This window comes from Eufriesea mexicana, unplaced genomic scaffold, assembly GCF_001483705.2.
Source record: "Eufriesea mexicana isolate 0111107269 unplaced genomic scaffold, ASM148370v2 scaffold794, whole genome shotgun sequence".
In the NCBI taxonomy this organism is placed as follows: domain Eukaryota; kingdom Metazoa; phylum Arthropoda; class Insecta; order Hymenoptera; family Apidae; genus Eufriesea; species Eufriesea mexicana.
In genome coordinates this window covers 1,316,314-1,332,172 of record NW_016908953.1, presented here as the reverse complement: position 1 = coordinate 1,332,172, position 15,859 = coordinate 1,316,314, and the positions used below count along the sequence as shown (strand labels likewise).

The window sequence follows — 15,859 nt, the reverse complement described above, 5'->3', positions numbered from 1 at the left end:
TTGAATTCTTAGCCGATATTAAGAAATTTGTGAATTTTTGAAAAATTAATCTAGGTATTTTAATATCAACATAGGTGTATATATTCGGGAAATTTTGAGCTTGCGTAATTTCTTTGTATCACTTTAAAGAGAATATTCGTATAATTTGTTGCAGAAAATAACAGGGTTGGATAGAGTACAGGGAGCTGAATTTATTTTCGTTTTTGAGTTTGTGCATTGAGTATGAAGTTATTTATGATGTCGTCATTCTTAGCCGATATTAAGAAATTTGTGAATTATTGAAAAATTAATCTAGGTATTTCAATATCAACACAGGTGTATATATTCGGAAAATTTTGGGCTTGCGTAATTTCTTTGTATCATTTTAAAGAGAATATTCGTATAATTTGTTACAGAAAATAGCAGGGTTGGATAGAGTACAGGGAGCTGAATTTATTTTCGTTTTGGAGTTTGTGCATTGAGTATGAAGTTATTTATGATGTAGTTATTCTCGTTTCTACCTATTGAAATTTTCAATCGACTCTTTGGAAGGAAAAAGAAATTGTGTTTCGCGAGAAGCATAAATTCGTAAGGAGTTTCTATAGCAACCTGTATTCGAACGAACGTCGAGGGCCAGAAAAAGCGTTCGGACAGGGGTTCGGGGAGCAGGTGCAGGTCGGAAGGTTGAATTAGAGGATGAGTCCTAAAACGTGGACAGAGCCAACCCAAATTTCAGAAACAATGGGAAACAACGAGAGTAAATTTCCACGTTTACTTTCGATATTTACAAGTGTCGGTGAATAGAAAGCGTTGAAAAATTCGGATTTTCCTATGAAATCTACCACGAGTTTATTATTTTGTTATTAAGCGAACGACACGGGGCGATTCCTGACGAATATGCGACACTGCGGATATCTGGATTAAATCCAAGAATTACATCATTGGAGAAAGTTCTAATCACCGAGGCAGCCTTATCAACGCACATAAAGCACGCTGGCACAATTTCTTATCTATCGTGCGTAACTCATGCGTGCTAAGAACAAATAACTTCGACTGGGCAGTTATGTATCTATTTTACAGGCCCTTCAAGCATATACCTATTTCCAATGACACAGGATCTATCCTAGAATTTTATTATTTAAATTTGTTTACCCCTATGTTTCTCGAACGAGTTATCGTATGTCTCGTACAGTGGATAAAAATGGCGTAACGATCTATAATTCCAGTTGAAGAACAGAGAAATTCCTCTATAAGACTTATGATTACCACGATTACACAGGTAGTACTCACACGTCCATGGAATTGCGTGGAAACTATAAATTGCAACATTATTGACCGAAAGGTTCGTAATTTCTCTGGCGTAAGAAGGAACGAAGCAAGTATCGAAGGACTGGGATCTACAATTACTACGTGTTTAAGAAAATCTCGACAGTCTGCTTGTAACATTTATGCAAATTTGATGTCGCGTTTAGTTCTAGATAACCATATAAGCGAGCAGGCCGGGGAAAAAAGGAGACGACTCGCACCGTTGGGTCAGCGGTTTATTTGCATGAAGGCGAATGCAGCTCCAGCTTCTGCACGACCACGCGTTGAAATTACTCTCTACGTCCCTGAGGTCCACCGCTCCTCTCGTAGAACTACGCCAGTCACGAGGAACGGTTCCGTGTGGTCGTGAAGGTGTACGTGAATCGTACGAGAATACGAGAGGCCCGTACTACGAGCACTGGGACAAAGCCAGTTCTACATATCCAGGCCCCGATGTACGAGATACGATTGGGTCCTGTGTCACCAACACACAAAGGAGGCAACCGAGGCCTACGAGAGATCCGAGACGAAAAAGCATAGTGGACGGAAAAAGTGGTCACAGCTATGGTTGAATATACCTGACCAAATCGCGTCCCATCATGGAGGCCCTATTCTGCCACTGCTCCTCCATTCAGGGGTATATCAATTTTATTTTTTTATTTTTCAATCTTTGAATCTTCAAATTTTTAATTCATCAAAGAATCCTTGAACCTCTGAATCTCCTGATCTTTGAATCTTTAAATAGTTCAAATTTTGAGTCCTTAAGCTTCGAATTTCTTGAATCCTTCAATCTCCTGATCTTTGAGTCTTTAAATCGTTGAAACTTTGAGTCTTTAAGCATTTGATTCTTTGAATCCACGAATCTTTTAAACTTGGAGCCTTTAAATTTTTTACTCTTTGAATCTTTGGTACCTCTGAGTCTTTAAATCTTTAAATGTTTCAAACTTCGAGCCCTCAAATTTGTAATTCGTTGAATTCTTGAACTTCTGAGTTTTCCGATCTTCGAATCTTTAAATCGTTCAAACTTCGAGCCCTTAAGCTTTTGATTCTTTGAATCATTGAACCTTCGAATATTTAAATCTTTGAATCCTCGAATGTTTTAAACTTTGAGCGTTTAAATTTTCAATTCTCTGAATCCTTGGGACCTCTGAGTCTTTAAATCTTTGAATGTTTCAAACTTCGAGCCCTCAAATTTGTAATTCGTTGAATTCTTGAACCTCTGAGTTTCCCGATCTTCGAATCTTTAAACCGTTCAAACTTTGGACCCTTAAGCTTTTGATTCTTTGAATCCTTGAACCTGCGAGTCTTTGAATGTTTGAATCCATGAATCTTTTAAACTTTGAGCCTTTAAATTTTCAATTCTCTGAATCCTTGGACCACTGAGCCTTTGAATCTTTGAATGCTTCGAACTTTGATTCTATAAATTCTTAATAAATTCTTAAAAAAGGTAGAGAACGTAAAAATAATAAAAAAATACCGTGTAACATTCTCAGAAAATGAAATTACTCTGCAGATAATCAGTTGCTAAGACAATTCTCCCACTTTTCCCTCTTCGAATATATAAAAATTTATGGAAAGTGTTCGAATTTCCAGTTACTTTCTTAACTTCGTTTCCTGGAGAAAACCTGAAGTTCGCTTCTACGCTCTAAACAAAAACCTACTCCAGCGTCTGCAACGGTGAATTTTCGTCGTGAATAAGAGAAACATACTGTCCACGAATTCGTCATCGAGAAAGTCTCCAAAAACCAATAAAACCGTGCGTGGTTTCCGGTGATGATCGCGACGAACGTCGGGACTCGAGGCGTAGGCAGGATCGCTTCTATTTAAATATTCATGCAACAAGCGTTTCGTGCGGAGACTTCGTTTAGTATGCCATTTTGTTTAGGAAGAAGGAAATACTACGCAACCTACGCGTTTTCAACGACTACTTGAATTACGCGCGCAAGCGCCCACGACTCGCGGTTATTAAATAATAACGAGAAGTGAATGCCACTGGATAAGTAGCCTCTTATTGCGACACACAGGCTTAGAACATCGAAACGAGCTTACTTGTTTACGGAAGACGAACCTGCACCCACGAGATTGATTGTCAAATTAACACACAAAAGGAGATAATACTTTCATTAATCTTCTCGTAACGTCGCGACTTACGATAAAGTTTCCGTGACATGAAAATTCAATATCGGTATACTCGTATAGTAAGAATTAATTGGGAAACAAGTTTGTTCAGATGTTATAAAAACAATATAAAATAATATAAGAATTTTTCAGAAATCAGTATTCAGAAATTTATTTCAAATTCAATATCAATAAACTTATATAGTAAGAATTAATTGGGAAACAAGTTTGTTCAGATGTTATAAAAACAATATAAAATAATATAAGAATTTTTCAGAAGATCGGTATTCAAAATATTGAATTAATTTCAAATTCACTATGAATATCGATAAACTTGTATAGTAAGAATTAATTGGGAAACAAGTTTATTCAGATAATATAAAAGACAATATAAGATAACATAACAATTTTTCAGAAGATCGGTATTCAAAATATTGAATTAATTTCAAATTCAATATGAATATCGATAAACTTGTATAGTAAGAATTAATTGGGAAACAAGTTTATTCAGATAATATAAAAGACAATATAAGATAACATAACAATTTTTCAGAAGATCGGTATTCAAAATATTGAATTAATTTCAAATTCACTATGAATATCGATAAACTTGTATAGTAAGAATTAATTGGGAAACAAGTTTGTTGAGATAATATAGAAGACAATATAAGATATTACAATAATTTTTCAGAAGATCGGTATTCAGAAATTAATTTCAAATTCACTATGAATATCGATAAACTTGTATAGTAAGAATTAATTGGGAAACAAGTTTGTTGAGATAATATAGAAGACAATATAAGATATTACAATAATTTTTCAGAAGATCGGTATTCAGAAATTAATTTCAAATTAATTTTAATATTATTTGAATTAATTTTATTAAATTCATTAATTAACTTTAATTAATTTTATTAAATTAATTTCAAAATTTAGAATTATGTCGCAAATCATCTAGAAACGAAATAAATGCAGAATGCAAAATAATTGACATGTCTTCAAATACTGCCAACTTGTGATTTTATATTTTCAGATTCACTGAGTATCGAAATAACATACAGGCTAGTTCTGTACCCCGTTAATATTAACAATTTTAATTATACCAAGCATTGAATAAATACCTATTTTTACCTACTGCTTAAATCTTAAAAAAATATATTACACGCAAAATTTCCAAATTTTTTAATTTTAATTTTTCGATTCCAGTGACATTCCACTGTCCACTTATCTGCTCCGCAATCCAAAGAATTTACGAGAAACAACAAAATTTATTATTAATAATCGCACGATCCACTTCCAAGGTACCAACTATAATCTCTTCGAAAGCTGACCCCACCTGTCCCTCATAAGGCGTCAGAAAATCATACACCAAAACGAGAACTGAAAAATTTTACGTCCTTCCTGACAGAAGACGATGCAGAGCGTCGATAAAAATGGAAGAACTACTTGACCATACGCCATGAAGATCGTGGCTCGGCCGCTGAAGCATCGAGAAAAACGAAAGTAACGTCGTGCAACGATTAACTCCTGGACGTAAAAGATCAGCGGGGAGGATTTGCAGCGCCGTCAGGAGGTGCAAGTTCAAGCGAACCATTCGAGACGGCCGGAAACAAAGGTTCGGCGTTCGCGAACCGGTGCAACCGCAACGTCACCGCAAATCGTACTCTTGGCACCGGGCAAAATGAGAACAAATTCCATGGACTGGAGTGTTACGTGTACGGATCTAGGGGAATATAACTGTTCATCTAGTCGACACTAAGAACGAACGTCTGCGATAATGGCCCCGCCAATTGCCCAAATGACCGGCCATTATCCTTGTCCGCGTAACTGTATTCTGCGTACGAAAAGTTAGGCCCTTAATCGCGTGTCTCTCAGATAGCATCGATGTAACGGGTCGCTCGTGCTCGTGTAATAATAAAAGTTCATTAGGATAATGCCCTCGATGCATCGAGTTTGACGGCGATCGCGATTGCACTTGCCTGATAAAAATGGAATGCGTTTCAGCACTGCTCAGGTAGAGATTAATGGTTACTGGAAATTTTTGTGCACCGTTTCAGTCGTCCAAGATATTTCTGTGACGATATCGTGGATTCACGGAGCGGTATAAATTGTTTCGAATTAAATTAAAATGTCAAATTAAATTTTTAGCAACTTTTCAAAATTCTCTGTTTAACCCTTCGCAATCGAGAGCCGCCTTTCAGTCGCCATTTAATCACGTTCAAGAAATAGATGTTAATTAATATATCAAATCTGAAATTACTCAACGATGCGTGGAATGTCGAGGTAAAATAATTCCACGTTTTAATTTGCATACGATTTCTTATTTACCGTTTTATTAAAAATATCCTCGACTTTATGGCAATTACTATTTTTCTGTGATGAAGAAATCGTCGAGTGAACAGTGAGTGATAAGACGAAAGAAGAATCTTGAAAGCCGGAATTGGTTGGTAGTAGGTTTATTTTTAATACTAAGAAATAATAAAAATAATATAAATAAGAAATAATAAAAATAATATAAATAAGAAATAATAAAAATAATATAAATAAGAAATAAACGTGGACGAAATTTATTAAGAGTTATGCCATTGGAATACAATTTTCCAATTAATTGTATTCCGTGAAATAACTTATGAAGCTTCTCCTACTATAACACCATAGATTCTGAAAGATGAGCGCGTAGAATAAAGCGGAAGACAGCGTTCTACGCGCTCTCCCACGACTCGATGACGACAGCAAATCGTTTCGAGCAAAAATACCTAAGAGGCAAGCTGTGATTTAATATTCTCGAGGAATCGTTTATTGCAACAATACGTTTACGCTTTAAAGGGGTGAGGTGAAAGTACCTGAGGTCCCGGAGTCGTAAAGTCAAAGAAGCAACGCGAGTGGTAAGCAAAGGGTCGCCCAGTTTCGTTTTAACCCTGAAGGAGTTTCGACCCTTCGAATACGTTTCTGGTGAATCACCTGAAACTATCTCTCGGCTCGAATTCTTCGATGGTACACGTACCCCTTCTCTGGTATGCGGGGATACTTCCTCTTCTCGGAAGAAACTTTCATATTTGACGCTTGCATTCCATAACGTGACAGGACTACCTTTCTTCTTAATCACACGTGACCTAAAAAATTTTAGCGTCCTGCCAAACCCCAAAAATTCTTTAAAATAAAAATTCTAGAATTCCTCAGCAATCCTTTGAAAATCCTTCCAAAACGCTCCTCAATTATTGGTATAGTCGTGACTTAAACAATTTTAGCGTCCTGTCTATCCCGTCGTCAAATCTCAAAAATTCTTTAAAATAAACATTCTAGAATTTCTCAGCAATCCTTTGAAAATCTTTCCAAAACGCTCCTCAATTATTAGTATAGTCGTGACCTAAACAATTTTAGCGTCCTGTCAAACCCCAAAAATTCCTTAAAATAAAAATTCTAGAATTCCTCAGCAATCCTTTGAAAATCCTTCCAAAACGCTCTTCAATTATTGGTATAGTCGTGACCTAAACAATTTCAGCGTCCTGTTTATCCCGTTGTCAAATCTCAAAAATTCTTTAAAATAAAAATTCTAAAATCCTTAGCAATCCTTTAAAAATCCTTCCAAAATGCTCCTCAATTATTGGTATAGTCGTGACCTAAACAATTTTAGCGTCCTGTCTATCCCGTTGTCAAATCTCAAAAATTCTTTAAAATAAAAATTCTAGAATTCCTCAGCAATCCTTTGAAAATCCTTCCAAGATACTCCTCAATTATTGGTATAGTCGATTCGCGATAATTCGAACCTGTTTAAGTCAAAAGCTTCTATGAATGCAATATTTTATCCATTTGCTTGTGATCAAATACGAAAATTCGAAGGATTGTGCTTTTCTCCGAGGTTCGAGTGTATCCATATCCCGAAGAGTTAGGTATATCTCGAGTTCCATGAATCTCTATCGAATGAACGTCCTTGGAAATGAAATAGAAGCTGAAGAATAACAATTATCCCAAAAATTTCATCAACATCAGCTCCATCTACCCAGACCCTGACCACCATCTCCCAATTCGCTATTTCTGTTCCCTAACCTCCACTTCCTAATCCCCTGGCCCATCTTTAAAGGGCCGAAAAAGAAGCAAGAGTCTGTATAATACATCAAATGCCAAGCTCGAAGCGTTACACCCCATAGGCTGGCCACGAAATCACACGGATGGAAGAAAGGAGTCTGGCAACAAAGAAACACGCGAGGCAAGTGCTGCCAACCTGAGACTCTAGCCTACATGTTCCTGCGAACTTGGCTGGAAACACGGTACCCTCTGCCTGCGGCAATTAACTCGCGAGATTGCTAATTAACCCCGTGAGAACACCTGGGAGGATCCAATGCGTACACGGCCGGTCTTCTGGTCCCAGCATCGGACGCGTCGCGTCGTTCCGTTCCGTTTCGTTTCTCGTTCCATGCATCAAACCAACCTTTCCGAGAAGACTTACTCGCTGTACGTTTACTACAATGAACCTGCAACGACGTGGAGGGGCACTTTCCGTTCCCTCGACCAATCCTCGAACACCTGAGAACGTGTTTCTCAGAGGAGAAAGGTGTGGGGGCCCGTTACGATCGCTGCATCTGTCGAACTTCGATTGAATACACAGCATGTGTATGAAAATCCCGATCGCGTGAAAATCGTAGAGATTTATTTCACAAATCTGACAAATTCTCACCCCTTTACCCGGAATATTAAGCAAATTCTCAAATTTTAGAGATACGAACGATTTTACGACACAGTAGGTCACAGTGAGGAGCAAGAAACAGCAAATGACCCTGAAATTATGTATTCAATGGCAGTAATCATACCTTGAGTATAAGAAATGCTTCCCAAGTAGATCCTTCACTATGAACTACACGGAATGTGATACAGGTCAAAGAGAGTAACGAGAATAATTAAATGGAAAGATTAAAGTACTACCATCCACTAAACGATACCTTTAACACTAAGTCTACCATGGTCTAAATCATGGTTTACCAAACTTTCATTCAAAATTCCGCGTTCAACGATATCACGAAATGTTAATTACGTTAACTATGGAAACCGTGTTGTTATTTATTTATTTATCCGTTCATATTTATATCGAGGGACAGTTTGGATACTGAGATGAATCGCTGGTAATACGTGATATAAAAATTAGCAGGACAGAGTTTGATCCGTGTTATATCAAAGGGATTTAGTTTTTAACCCGTCGAAGACTGGTTATTCCGAAATTCTCTCTGCAAGCTTTAAGAAATTGTGCAGCAAAGCGAGAAAAATTCAAGTTTAACACTAAACCAATTTAGCAAATTTTCATTAAAAATTCCGAGATCAACGTTATCATCTTAATCACTCGTCTTCGCAATTTTTATTCCAACATAGGTATAGTCTTTTTCCATATTTAAAAGCTTCTACTTCTTTTCCATTCATCGTGGTCATCATTTAACCGTGGTAACTTTAGCGTTAAACCTCATTTACAATTTCGTATTTAAAATACACGTTCTCATATTTAAAACGCAAACTACCATATTCACCTTTTCACTAATGGACAAACAGGTTGAACCACGCAAACAGGTGAACCCGAAGAATCCCTAGGAGCGCTCGAAACCTAGATAATCCTAGACTCGCTTGATACGTCCGACTGTCACGAAGATTTCTTTCGAGAGATCTTTCGTTCGTTGCTCAAACAATCGCTACGTTTGATGGTGCACAGTTGTACAGCGCAAACATCGGTCCACCATGGGGCAAATGAAACCGAGAGGTACTCTTTTACCCGAGATTAGATTACCAACGGGAGATTGGCGCTGTAACACGAAGTGGACACGCTACGCGGCGACCGTAAGGCAATCCTTATTCGTCTCGAGCTCTCTCGAGAGCCTCAGCCTATGCACCTCTATCTCGAGCGTCCCGTTTCCTCCCTCATGGGGCGTTTTCATTATCGTCGTGGGAGCCACGGAATCGCACGAGCGGAATCACTCGACGCGACACAGTCTCCGGCGAGCTGCACGCGAAAACCACTCAAGGCTGTCCGCTTTTGTTGCCGAGCCATCGGAGCTCATCGATACGTAAAGATGTCAAGGCGGTTTCTAATGAAACCGAGTCCCGCCTAGGAGTACCCGTTGTCTCTGTTAAATCGATTCACGGATCGAGCGATTTTCAGAATTTTCAGACGGTGCTTCCATTCGAGGGACGTTTAACCCTTAACGATCGCGCGTCTGTTGACACGGTTTCGGTCTTACGTGACATTTTCTTGGTCCCCTGTTAACCCTCTTAGCTCATCCTTCCAGTTTATGCGAAACTGTCTATATTCCCATTTTATGAGATATCGATTTGTTTTATGACACGAGGGTAGGAAGATGAAAATAGAACATCGTCGTATTAAAAAGAATCAGTTTCACCCCTTACCTTAGAATTTCAGTTCCGATGATGCGTGCCATAATCGAAGAACAAAGTCACACGACCACACACGGAGCCATATCATCCGAACGCGACGAAGAATAACACGTAATTGACGAATCTCGACTTGTCTCGGCCGAAAGACATTGACGAAAATTAACGATCATGCGTGGAATTTCGTCCAAACATGGCGAGGAATAACACGCAGGTGGGACAGGAAAGATTTGCGAAAAATAACCACTTGTCTCGCGTTTTGTTTACGTTCTATCTACGAATCACGTCTCTCACACGTGATTTTCGTGTTCGACCCGATATCCAATCACGAGTCTTACGCGATATTAGGGGTATAAGAATAAATAATTACCAATTATTAAATAAAGGTTATTTTTGACAGCCGTGGGTGTTAAACAATCACCTTGATACTATAATCGATGCATGTGTTATACATATTACGGGTGTCTTAATTATTTATTAGACGAAGAGAAGAATATCAGTGGAGTATTACTTTATTACCAACTAAATTTAATCAAAAGCTATAACCCATTAAAACATTTCTTTAATTCATAGAATCGGGTCCAAGAATCAAATTCGTATTTAAATAAAATTAATTCGGAAGCAAAAATTCGCGAGACGCGATAATTTTTACGATCTCCAATTAACGTCCATATTGAAATGTAAAGTCTAATCAGAGACACGAGATAACCGACGACAGGAACGAATTCCACGCATTCCCGCCATGAATCTTGCACGCATCGAAACGCAGCTCCGTTGCAAATAAAAGCGAAGAAAGTAAGAAGCGTTCCGGGATCTTCTCTCATTTTTATCTTCCTTTTTTCACGGACAATTTGTCCGTTTCATCGCGGGCTTTAGTAAATAATCTCCGGTGACGAGACAACCTGCTATCCACGTTCATTCTCAAGGAACGCATTTAACCAAGTCCTGTGATGTCGGCTCTTAATGAGGTTCCCGGTTCTTTTTCTCGTGTCGACGTTGGGAAAAGATTCATCTGGCTTACCTTGAGGGCGCAGAAGATGCAGGACTCCCGCATGCAGGCGTGTCCGGAAAGTTCCCTGAAGCTTCGCCGGAAGATGTCGAGGTGCCATAACACCTGAAACGCGAGAAAATGAATTTTTACAGACACGTGAAGCCGGCACAGGGACGGGAGAAACTCGCAACGCTGACAAAATATCGTAAATTTCCAGCAAGCTATCCCGGGCATGCTCTATCTTCGGAAATCTGAAAATTTACTACCAAAATCTGTTCTCACAGTTCCCGCAGATATTTTACTCTCTACTCTTGCGAAATTAACTCTCTGCAAATCGATAAAAGTACTGTTCTCTCGTCCCATTTACAGTATTTTTATGTCGCGTACTAAAATTCAAGTGTTACTAAATTTCCTGCCTTTTTAGTCATTCTGTTTAGTATATAATAAATTGTTAGTTCAACGCAGTGGTTCGCAACCTGTGGTACCTTAAACACGGTATACTACGACGTACAGATATTATAATACATAACTCGGTTAACCCCTTGCACTCGAGAGGCGCCTCTCAGTCGCCATTTAATCAGATTCTAAAGATGGATGTTAATTAATATATCAAATTTATAGTTACCCAACGATGCATGAAATATCGAAGTAAAATAATTCTACGTCTCAAATTACATACGATTTCTTATTTACTGTTTTAAAAATTTCGTCGACCTTATGGCAGAAAATCTCCGAATTATTATTTTCCTGTAACGAAAATATCACCGAGTGCAAAGGGTTAACATGTCGACTCTTAGTATGCAATTAGTTAATCGAAATTAAGAAGAAAATTTGGTAAAAGAAATATCTGGAAAATTTTTCGTATCAAGAATACAAAACCCATTTAAAGATAGTATATTCAACACGATGGAACTATTACTATCTCCTTACCATATTCATTTTTCAAGGCTCCACCCAGTCCGAATTTATTACTTCAACAGCGCAAGCCCGTCACGGTGTATGATAATTAATAATAAATCTTCGGAAAGGCTGGACGAGTAGTAGGAGTGAAAAACAGTGGCACTCAGTGAGTGTGCGTGCACGCAATATGAGGAAGCATGGAAATGCGACAGCGTGGTGCGTGGAACGAACCCCTAACCACGCGCTATAGTAGCCCACCGTATCGTGAGCGCATTATTATTCCGAGGGAAAGTAAATCACAATTTCCGCGGTCATGTCCTGTCGCATAGCGGAACATTATTTTCGCCTTTCCGGCCTGACAACTTAAACATCCGGTGTATTCCTCAAAATCATACACCGATACCTCGACAAACAACGGAACTAGGAAGGAATGCTGACCAAGTAATTTTATATCGAATTATCCACTACGTTACTATAATAATGTAACTAAAAGAATATCATTAATCCTGTTTACGATTTATTTTTACAAAATTTTGCAGAGAAAATTCTATTTGAACATTGTATAAATTTATTACCAATAATTGAAGGTGGAGCAAAGATTTGCGAATTTTTATTATCTTTTTATATTTTCAGACATTTATCTTTTGAAAGAAATAAATTGAAATTAACCTAACCTAAACTAACGAGCTTTGGAAGTTTCCTAGTCACAGATCTATAAAATTTTATTTCTATTTTTAATTTTAATATATGCACCTCGGATGATAAAGGATGAACGAATTTAACGAGCGATAATTTGCTGTACGAGTGAAAGATTGGAGAAGAAATTGGTTTTGCTGGCTTCGATTCAATTTCACACCAGTTTCTTCTTAAGATTATTACAATAATAGCGATATCGGACAACTCGGTGTATTTTGGCTAATATTTTCGCGCGATAATTTGTTGCAGAGGTGAAAAACAAGAGGAAGAAATTGGCTCTCTCGCAATTAAGTTAATTGCAGAATTCGAGATCGCAATAAAGCGTGTTCATCGCGATACGGTGGATCCGATTTAATTAGCTCTAATGTATTTTCGCCTGGAAGAAGAAACAGGGGACTGGAACGCGACCGGCTGGCCATTTTTGTGGGTCGCGTTGCCTCGAAATTTATTGGAAGTTAATTCGATTCGAAGTTCATTTATACGAGTGGAACCAGGCTAATTCGATTAAACGGCAGGAATTGGCGTGTTGTAAATTCTAATTAATTTTTTCCCGACGTCTGAACGTTCCGGTTAAGCCGAGGACACTCGTCGGCCGAAGCGTGGAAACGGTTGAAAGCGCGTCCCGCAACCCTTTATGAATATTCATCCATAGAACAAATTAATCAACTTCTGATAGCATTCCTGACTTCGCAAATGAGCAGAGGAAATGAATTCTAAGACGATTTATAATTTCAGCCTGCTTTAAATTAATTTACGAATAAAAACTCTGTCAAATAAGAAAAGTGTATATTATTAACATCTTTTGTACATCAAACAATTTTTAAAAATTTTAATATATATGACACTGTGATATTTTTAAATTATTATATTTTATATTAGAATATCCTCGCTTTATTATATTTCATACTCTAATACTTTGAAATTATTGCATTTCTCATTGCAGCATTTTTAGTTTATTATATTTTATATTGTAACGTTAAAAAATATGATTTTTGTAGATAATATGATAAATTGGAATTTCGCGAGTACAATATTTTTCTGGGAATGAAAATAATTACGATGATATATAAATCATCGCGATTTTGAATGTCGTATGTATATAATTCCTCCTCTTCGTTGGAGGTGTAGAATCCAACGAATTTTATCGAACCATATCATTCACACTCCTACATCGCGAGATCTATGGTGCCCTCTTTTTTCACGCGTTATCGTAAAAGGAAGATGCAGAAACAGCGTGCATGTACGTGCGGGAAAGTGTTTTCATTCAATGCACGTGTTTTGAAAGACTCGTGGGATCCAACAGGTGAACCAGGGTCCTTCTTCCAGTAAGGGCGTATCAATATGGCTTCCAAGTCGTGCAATACTCGGGAGACAAGTGCACGATTCGATTATTACAAGATGTATAAATCATAAGTAAAACCTAGACACATATATAAGCTGTTTTATAAAAATAGGTATAATGTCTGTACCAGTTACGTCTTCGTTCTACTCCTATACACATTTATTATTTTTATACACGCGTACGTGTGAATTTCGTTGAAATAATTTGTCGTAGACTCGTTACACCGTAAGCAACGGTAATACTGATTACACCCTGATACATATTAATTGACAACTGATCAACGTGTGAAGTAATTAACGAGGAAACGTTGTGGTAACAGTTACTCATTCTAACTGCTGAGATGCTGGCAGGAAGATGGTCGTACAGTTACAAGAAGATGGAGCAATTCGTTGCGAAATTCGTCGATCAATAGCTCTCCTTTCACTCCATCAAACGAAGACCTTTTTAAAAAATGATTTACTTTAATCTTAATATTTCTTGTAAATCTGAAAACTTACAAATTACCTTCAATCATGATTGTGTATATCTTATTTACTATTTTCCTCCATTTTTAAAAATACTTAATTAATAAAATTCGTGTAACAGGTTTCGAAATTTTGTCCAATCTTTTCCTGATTAAATAATTATAAAAGAATATCAGGAAGTCTCATGGAAATTGTATTTACGCTTTACAACAAGCTGTGCTAAATACCTAATTATTGTTGCATGACTCCGAACCATTCGTTCAGACTTGCTTCATGAAACGCAGCTCCCGGAGAAACATTTCTTTGCCAACTCTTTCAACCTTGTTATACTGTTTTTTAAAGTGCGCTGTAAATCAATGTATACCGTAACTCGGAACTTCAACAGGTACGCTTAATCTAAAATTAAGATACAAATAACTGGAAACTTGCATCTTCCGCAAACGAAGAAGCGCATAACCCTTCATTTTCTATTTTTATGCAGAACTTGCTTGCCTTTCGTCCATTATTAATTTCCATCTCCCAGTATTATCTGACCCTCTCAATCGTCTAAAAATGTTTGATAATATGCAAATCACAGACGTCCCACGATACCAACAAAAAAGTTTGACACAGGAAGTACCGATCTGCTATGTGCATCAACCTAAACATAGTTCGCAGATGGTACCGATTAAAATTGTACAATAAAAATAAACAAGTATATACAATTATATTTTTGACTTGTAATTAGCAAATGGCAATATTAATTTTGGTAAAAGTACCTGTGTATTTTCTATAACAACAAAAGAAAAATATTCAGAAACTATAGTTTGTTAATCCCAGTATCGATCATCGATTCTATATCTCGATGAACTTAATTGAGCATCATGAGGTTGCTTTTTCACCCAATTTTCTCAATTTTTATTAGCAATTGCAAAATGTAAGAATCTGAAATTAATCATTTTCATACTTCCTATAATAATAAAATAAAATATTCCGACACTATAGTTTGTTAATCCCAGTATCGATCATCGATTCGATATCTCGATGAACCTAATTGAGCACCCTGAGGTTGCTTTTTCACCCAATTTTCTCAATTTTTATTAGCAATTGCAAAATGTAAGAATCTGAAATTAATCATTTTCATACTTCCTATAATAATAAAATAAAATATTCCGACACTATAGTTTGTTAATCCCAGTATCGATCATCGATTCGATATCTCGATGAACCTAATTGAGCACCCTGAGGTTGCTTTTTCACCCAATTTTCTCAATTTTTATTAGCAATTGCAAAAAGTAAGAATCTGAAATTAGCCATCTTCATACTTTTTATAACAACAACAAAATAAAATATTCCGAAACTATAGTTTGTTAATCCCAGTATCGATCATCGATTCAATATCTCGATGAACCTAATTGAGCACCCTGAGGTTGCTTTTTCACCCAATTTTCTCAATTTTTATTAGCAATTGCAAAAGTTAGGAACCTGAAATTAGCAATTTTCGTTACTTTGGCAATGTCAGTGTGAAATTATTAAATAAATATCTCGATGAACCTAATTAAACCCCACATTACTTTGTTCAGCCGATTTCCTCGGTTTCTCGGTCCAACAAAAAGGCTCCTAACTTCACACAGCGGTGAGCGTATTAATCCGACGATTTCATCACGAAAGTGCCTCGTTTCCCAGCAGCGTATCTGATTTGCATTGCAACCGACA

General features: G+C 37.1%; 1 protein-coding gene across 1 annotated transcript in view; it reads right to left on the bottom strand.

The window, feature by feature from the left end:
• The window catches only part of ec (ubiquitin specific peptidase echinus), a 133,592-nt gene that overhangs the window by 32,160 nt on the left and 85,573 nt on the right, over positions 1-15,859 (bottom strand). The window contains exon 2 of the mRNA XM_017899091.1: positions 10,793-10,885. Coding sequence (XP_017754580.1) covers positions 10,793-10,885 — 93 coding nt within the window. The remainder of the gene's footprint in view (positions 1-10,792; positions 10,886-15,859) is intronic.